Source organism: Carlito syrichta, unplaced genomic scaffold (genome assembly GCF_000164805.1).
Source record: "Carlito syrichta isolate Samal-C Ts95f unplaced genomic scaffold, Tarsius_syrichta-2.0.1 Scaffold307178, whole genome shotgun sequence".
Classification (NCBI taxonomy): Eukaryota; Metazoa; Chordata; class Mammalia; order Primates; family Tarsiidae; genus Carlito; species Carlito syrichta.
The window spans coordinates 121,873-129,778 of record NW_007251274.1 but is presented as its reverse complement, the minus strand read 5'-3'; the positions used below and the strand labels follow the sequence as shown (position 1 = coordinate 129,778).

The window sequence follows — 7,906 nt, the reverse complement described above, 5'->3', positions numbered from 1 at the left end:
AGCCAGTCCACCCGCAGGAAGGTGGGCAAGGCCCTTGGCAGAGAAGACTCATGCCCAATCCGTGTCTCCCTTTCCATCTAGCACCAGAACCTTCCGCCAGCAAAGTGCTCTGATGAGGTCACTGCTAGCACCCTGCAGCCTGCCCCAGCCACTCAGCCTCTGGCTCGGGGCCGTGGTCAAGCTGGTCCCCTGAAGACCTAATAACAATCCAGTGACGGGCAAGAAGACTGAGAAGGCGCTGGCGTGGTGGCCACGCGGGAGAGGCGGCATCATCAGAAAATAGTTTAATATGTACAGACGATCGGCAGCTGATTACAAAGTGCGAGGGAACACACCTTCACATTCAGAGAAGAGTGGGCTCTGACACCAGAGTAAATCACAGGCTGTGACACAGGGGCCTGAACCAACACTGTTCCTTTGGGACAAGAAAGAAAAACAACAGAAACCAGAAGCTTTGGAATGCTTTCTCCTGTGCCGTGGAATGACAGGACAGTGGGTGTGGGGCGGCGGGCACTTGAGCCCAACCCACACCCATGCCTGCTGCAGCCACAGGCCTCATGGTTGGGACCTGGCAGCCATCACCGGGCTCCAGAGCTGCTCGTGGTCATGATGCCGTGGGCCTAGAAGAGGGGTCGGGAACCCTGGTTCTCGAACTCGGACCAGGCATCATTCAGCTCCATGAAGATCATCTTGGCATAGTGTTCGTACGGCTGTCCCGTGGCCTGCGGGCAATAGGTGTATGAGAGCAAGCAGGGCCCACTCACCACCTGCCCTGCCACAGGCCGGAACCTGGCACAGGCTCCCGTGGCTGCCCAGCACCACTCACCTTGTCGGGGTGTACAACCAGCACGGCGCGGCGGTAGTGCTTCTTCACCTGAGCTGGGGTCACCAGGTCAGCCATGCCCACAGGTGTCCAGCGGCTCTCCCCATCCCACAGCACCGTGTGCAGTGTGGACAGCAGGGCGCGGATGTTCCTCTCCTTGCCCTCAATCCAGTCCAGGAGCTGCAGGGATACCATGCACATGAAGGTGCCGCCCGTATCCTCCCCTGCTGTGTGGGGAATGTGGGCTCCAGGTGGAGTGTGGTGTCCCACAAGGAAGCACACGCTGAAGCCTGAACCTTGCCAGCAAACCCAACTCCAGCCACCCTATGGCTCCACGAGGGAAGATGTGCCACTAGCACCCAGTGGGCAGGGGCACAGAGGTCATGGTCGAGGAGGCTTTCCGGGATAAGGCAGGCACTCAAGGGCAGGAGACATTGGCCAGCCATCACCCAAACCTGCACGGAGCTCAACTGGCAACACCGGCCAGGCTGTCTTCAGGACAGAGGTGCCACAGCCAGACATTCACAAAGGACACAAAGGACCCCCAGCATGGCTGCCCTGCCCACCCGAAGCTCAGACTCGGGAAAAGAGGCAGGTCCCTGGGCCTGTGAGACAATCCCGGCCATGCCTGCCACTGTGGCCCTGCAGGGCTAATATCACAAACCATGGAGCAGGGCGCAACCTGAGCCCAACGCAGGGGCACCCTGACCACTGGACCTCATCACCCCACAGTGAGTGCCCTGGGTCTGGATGCAGATGTACTGGTCACCTCACAGTGAGTATGCTGAGTCTGAAAGTAGCTGTCGTTGTCACCCCACAGTGAATATCCCAGAACAGGATGCCAAACACCCACAGAACTGCTCCCAAGGGAGCCTCCACTCTCTGCAGACACTCCAGGGCAGAGACCAGATGGCAGCTGTGCCCATGCCAGGGGCGGCCGGGTGGGAGGTGGCAGCAGGAAGCTTACCTGCCCACAATGGCCTGAGCCAATGGGGGCAGATTGTGCAGAGGCCTGGCTCTGCTTAAGCCAGTCCAGTCCCCAAGGGCCTACCGGGTCCACCACAGCTCCAGATGCTGGCTGGAGATGCCACCCATGAGGAGCACAGCAGAACCCGGGAGCCCCCATAGCGGCCTCTGGACCCTAACCCCACAGGACCCGAGCTGGAGCCACCACGCCTGTGCACCTTGAGCTTGAGTGGGTCCGTGTCTCTTGCCAGGTCTTGCTTTCTCATCTCTGCGATGGTCTTGGGCCCCTTCTTGTCAGGCTTGGAGGAGAAGCCATGGTTGGACAGGAGATCTTCAAAGTCGTTCTCTGAGACTTTCGGCTTTTGAGCTGGAAAAGGCAGAAACTTCTTATAGGACACACAGACCCAGACTTTCCTCTGCCCACTTATCCCACCCGCTGCGAGACAGGACACCATCCTGATGCCTCAACAGGAGAGAGAGGGAGAGACAGGGTCCCAAAGGTCACTTGTTAAAAACAGATTGGGAAGGTGATGCTGGGACAAGAGGGACCCAGAGGTGCGACCCAGAAAGATACTAGTGGACACACGTGTGGGACTGTGCCCTTCCTGGATGGGGCTTGGAGTAGAAGAAAATGCACTAGGACTCTACCTCTCCCCCACTTGAGCACCATGCAAGACCCCACAGGCGGAGAGAATGGCAGTTACTCACCAAAGCTGGGTGCACGAATGCCTCTCTCCTCTCGCCCCCCAATCACACTGAAGCCAGAGGCATAGCTAGGCCTTGATTGTGCACAGGCTTTGGGGGGCAGCTTGGCCTGGGGGGGTCGTGAAGTGCCCTGGGTCGGTGGCCGACTTGGCTGCCAGGACCCACTGTCCTTGGAGGCAGGGGCCGTCTTGGGGATGAAGGCCCCAGGAGGGAATCCGGCTGGTGAGCCTGCGGAGACAGGTCGAGACACTCGGCAACCTGCCTGTCCACGCAGAGGCTGCTCCGCATGGGGGAGACTGCTGTTTCTAGAACTTAAAACATCACATGTTTGCAAAATAAAGCATTTATTACTAGAGTCAGCCAGAGGCAAGGGTCTCCAGTGGCTGGCACTGGCCAGGCGCCGGGGGGGCTGAGAACATTTGAGAATGAGGTCAGACACCGGGAAAGGGCAGCTGTGAAGGCGCCATCCCCCATTCCCAGCATGGCCAGGGCTGACCAGGGGCCTCTCCACAGGGGAGAGGGCAGCACCTCAAGTCTGGGGAGAGTGGCCCGGAGAGCCACAGCCTCTGTCTCATCAGCATTGCTTCTCAAAGCCCTTCAAATGATGGCTGGTTATTTCCTTTTTATTTTGCAATAATTAAAATCACAGGAAACTGCTGTACTGAGAGATCCGAGCACTTTTACTCAGAGTCCCCCAGAGGTGGTGTCTCTCTGACCCCTGTGAGCCACTGAGACCAGACAGCTATGCCCCCACTACCCACAGAGCCTGCTTGGACACACGGGCAGGTCTATACAACCTCACCATGGGTACAAGCTCCCACAAGTACAAGAGCAATCGACACCACCTGCTCCTCTATGGTTGTCACCTTCAGAATCTAGAGCCGGAGCCAATAGTGACCTCTGCAATCATTCTTTCCCCTCAGGACAACATCCATCCAGGTCACCACGTGTCCCCACGTCCGCCCCTTTTCACTGCCGAGGAGCACCTCATGGAGTGGAATGGCCACCTGTTTACTCAACTGTTCAGACCTGGAAGGACACAGGAGTGCTCCAGAGTTTGAGTTCACATCCCAGGATAAATGCCCAGGGTCATGAGGAGTTGCAAGAAACTGGCCAACTGCTCTCCACGGTGGCTGTACCACTCTGTGCTCCTGCCAGCAGCATGTGAGAAACCCGGTTTCCCCAAGTCCTCATCAGCGCTCAGTGCCGCCACGCCTCCTCCCCATTTCAGTCACCCTAATGGAGGCACCTCATCTCAGCATCATGTGGCTTCCTCACAGCCAGTGATGCTGTAGTCTCTGCAGGTACCTCCCAGGCACTGAGCATCATCTTTGCTGGGATGAGGCCTTATGTTTCTTGCCTGTTCCTATTAATAACTGGATTATTTTAGTTTTGTTTTTTACTGTATTTATATATTCAACATGCAAGTCTTTTGTCAAATATGTGGTTTGAAAACCTTATCTTCCAATCTGCAGCTCAGTCTCCCAGAGTTCTGAATAAGTCTGATTGGTCCACCTTTTCTTCTTATGCTGGTGGTCTGGGTGGCACATCAAGGTACTCTGCCCATCCCAGGTCCACATCTCAATCTGAGACCAGCCCTGAGTGAGTTGCCACGGAAGGTGTGAGGGTCAGGCCTTTGTTGAGGGACGTCCAGAGGCTCCAGCACCACTGTTGCATGGTTTTATTCCTCTAACTTGGCTGCTCTTGCTTGTCGGGTCTGAGTCTGGGTCATCTCCCCTGGTCCACAGATGCATGCCTGTCCCTCTGGCAACACCACACAGGTGTCTCCTATGGCTACAGCGTCAGCATGACAGTCATAGAGTGCAGCTCCTCCATGCTGTTCTTCCATTCCACAACATTTCAGCCCTTCTAGTCGATTTTTCTTTCCAGATACATCTTACAAAAACCTTGTCCATATCCACAAAAAAAAATCTAGGATTTTGAGGAGATGTATTACACCGATAGGTCAACACAGGGAGAACTGACACTTTACTTGGCTAGACCTTCCCACTGTGAGCAGAGCATGTCTATCACTCACTGAACAGGGTGTGTCAGATTTATACTTACACATTTCTTTTTTCTAAAAAAAGTGATTGTAAAGGGGATTGTTTTAAATTTGGTTTCCTAGTAAAATTGCAAGTAAACAGAAATAAATTTTCATGTATTGATTTTGCATCCTGTGGCCTTACTGAACTCAAAGTTCTAAAAGATACCTTGAGATTTCCTTTATAAAGAATCATGTCATCTGCAAATAGGAACAATTGTATTTTTTCCCTTGCAGTACTAATAACGTCTACTTCCTGTTCTTGCCTAATGGCAGTAGCTGGGATTTCCCGTGAATAGGAGTGCAGAGAGGACATACCTGCCCTGTTCCTGACTTTAGGAGGCAAACTAAGAATGATGTCAACTGTTCATGATCAGGCTAATGCCATTTTCTTATGACAGGTTTGCTGACAGTGTTATCATAAAACAGTACTGAATTTTGTCAAATGCTTTTTCTGTAGCGCTGTGACCACCTGTTTTCCTTTCGCCGTTTAATATGGTAGACTTTGTTAACTGATTTTGTAACCCAGAACCAGTCTTAAATTCCTGAAATAAACCCTACTTGATCATAGTATATAACTTTTTTTATATACTGATGAATTCTATTTGCTAATACTTTGTTGAGGATCTGTGTCTATCTATATTCATGAGGGAATACTGACTGGCCTATAGTTTTCCTTTTTGTCCTGTTTCTATCTGATTTTGGTATTGGGGCAATAATACTAGCTTTATCAAAACCATTAGAAAGTGTTCTCTTACTCTAGTTCCTGCAAAAAATGGTGTGGAATTGATACCCTCTAAACATTTGGCAAAATTCTCCAATGAACTTATCTGGGTCTGGAGACTTCCTTTTTGGGAGGAGGTTTTAATCATGAATCCATTTTCTTTATAGTTATGGAGCTATTCAAATGATCTACTTCATAATGGGTAAGTTTTGGTGTAGTTGGTTTGGAGGAATGTGTCCGTTTCATGTATGTTATTTAGCTAATTTATGTGGGGCTGTTTTCTCCCCTGGTTATCCTTTCAAAGCTTGTAGTCTGTAGTGATGCCTCCTATATCATTCCTGAGATTAGAATTTGAGTTAGTTTCCCTTTTTTGTCAGTCTTAGTAGCAGTTTTGTTAATTTTATTGATCTTTTCAAAGAACCAGCTTTTTGTTTCATCGATTTTTCTCTCTCTTTTTTTTTTAACTGCATTGATTTTTGACTACTTCCTTCTGCTCACTTTGGGCTTATTTTGTTCTACTTTTTCAAATTTCTTATGCTGAGAGCCACGTATTAATGAAGCACTTCAATATTTCTAAAGCAAGCATTTAATGCTGCACATTTCCCTCTCCTCACTGCTTCAGTTGTGTTGTATTTTCATTCAGTTCAATGTATAGTCTTCCTTGAAATGTCCTTTCCAACCCACAGGTCATTTAAAAGTGTGTGGTATTGCTTCCAAGCGTGAAGATTTTTCAGCTATCTTGCTGTGACTGATTTCCAGAGTTTGACTTCCTTGTGGTCAGAGAGCAATCTCAATTCTTTAAGTCCACTGAGGTTTGTTTCAGGGCTGGGGCAAGGCCTGTCCTAGTAGGGGCTGCAAAGGTGTATGCAGCTGCTGTTGGGTGCAATGCTCCATGGCCGCCCTGCTCTTCAGTTATCACGACCTTGGGTCCAAGTAGAGAGCAGTGCAGAGAGCACTGCTACAGAGAGAAGTGCTCACCTCCAACCATGATCTGGTCTGTCCATTTCTTCTTCAGTTGTGCCAGCTTAGCTTTGATCAGAATTGCTCTTCCCAAGAAAGTGTGATGGAAGGTCTCAGGTCACCCACTGAGTAGGCTGAAGGCGGGGCTCTGTCCTAACAGCAGGTGACCTAGATCTTGAGAAGTCCTTTCCCATCGCCTGAGCACTGGCAGCCCAAGAGGATTCAAGACAAATTTGGGGCACTTGTCCCAAGGGAGGGTTCTCCCCATGTCCCCCACATGCTCATGCAGCATGAAACCACACAGGGAGAGAAATGACAAAATCACAGGCAGACAAACGCTCTTACAGATGACCTCAAAAAGACAACAAAATCCTAAGAAACTATTTTTTTTTTTTTTTTTCAGTTGGAGTCTCACTGTGTCGCTCAGACTGGAGTGCAGTGGCCGCTCCCGGCCACCGCAGCCTCGACCTGCTGGGCTCCGGCGATCCTTCCGCCTCAGGCTTCCAAGTAGCTGGAACTACAGGCGCACGCTACCTCACCCGGCTAATTTTTTGATTTATTGTAGAGATGAGGTCTCACCTGCCCAGCAATCCACTCACCTCATCCTCGCAAAGGCGCGGGATTACAGGCTGAGCCACCGAGCCTGGCTGGAGTTTTTGTTTTAATCATCGAAAGAATGTCTCTATAGAAATGCTGATTGGCAGAGGGTCTTCAGCATCTTTGGTTTGGTGCATGCATATGTGTGGGTTTTTCTTTTATTTTCATTTTCTTCTTTTAAAGGACAGCTGGAAATGTAGTTTTTTAAAAAATATATTTCTGTACACTTTGCTTCGGGAATGCAAGGCATTACACTTGAAACTCAGACTTTCAGGATTTGGGTTGCATAAATTAAATATTTATTCACCAACTTACCATCTGTTATCAGTTGGCCAAAAGAAAGTCAACTGCAGGCACCGAGGGTATGTGACTGTGTGTGTGTGTTGGGGGCGAATGCACCAGGATGTGTTATTGGGTTGACTTTGTTAAGATTGTTTTACTGTTTTAGTGTGATCATTTTTAAAAGCATTTGAGTAACTCCATTATGCTCAAGCAGAACATTTGTCAAAAGTAATTATCTGAGTTTGGTGGAAGGGCCTTGCTCTGGTATGTTTTTGAAGAGTTTTAGATAATTGGCCCTATGGCCCAGCAAAGAAGTGACAAAAGTCCGGTTTAAGTGCAATCCAGCTATTGGTAGCTGGCGTGGACAGGCCCCTTTACTTATCTCCTAATTTCATGGTGGGGTATGTTATCATCTCTCCCACTCTCTGTGATTCTGTTAATTGCTAAATTTCTCTTTCTGTGGATGAATGAGCAGGTGATAGTGACTCTCCAATGAACTGTCTCTGGGAGAGGACTCTTAGTTGTAGACAATGTGTTAGAAATAAGTAGTAAGTGTGAAGTAAAAGTCAGATTGAAGTTATCACTGAGTTTTTGCTGGAGTGAATTACTGCTTGCTCAGTCATTAATACAGAATTGTGTGGGGGTGTTCAAGTGCTCTTAAATGCATTATTCAGGTTACTTGTAGGGGCAATCAAGTATTATTATAGCTTTTCAGTATATATTTTAATCAAATGAACAATGAATTGTTTTATAATATTTTTAACATAGTTATTCATCAACTTGCTATATCTGCCTGCAGAGGTTT

General features: G+C 49.3%; 1 protein-coding gene across 2 annotated transcripts in view; it reads right to left on the bottom strand.

The window, feature by feature from the left end:
* Window positions 1-269: 269 nt before the first annotated feature.
* GAK (cyclin G associated kinase) overlaps window positions 270-7,906 on the bottom strand; it is a 66,304-nt gene continuing 58,667 nt past the window's right edge. For both annotated transcript variants that reach the window (XM_008064002.1, XM_021715520.1), the window contains 4 exons: window positions 2,498-2,722; window positions 2,008-2,156; window positions 827-1,003; window positions 270-722 (listed from right to left, as the gene is read on the bottom strand). In XM_008064002.1, coding sequence (XP_008062193.1) covers window positions 621-722; window positions 827-1,003; window positions 2,008-2,156; window positions 2,498-2,722 — 653 coding nt within the window. In that variant the 3' untranslated portion in view covers window positions 270-620. The remainder of the gene's footprint in view (window positions 723-826; window positions 1,004-2,007; window positions 2,157-2,497; window positions 2,723-7,906) is intronic.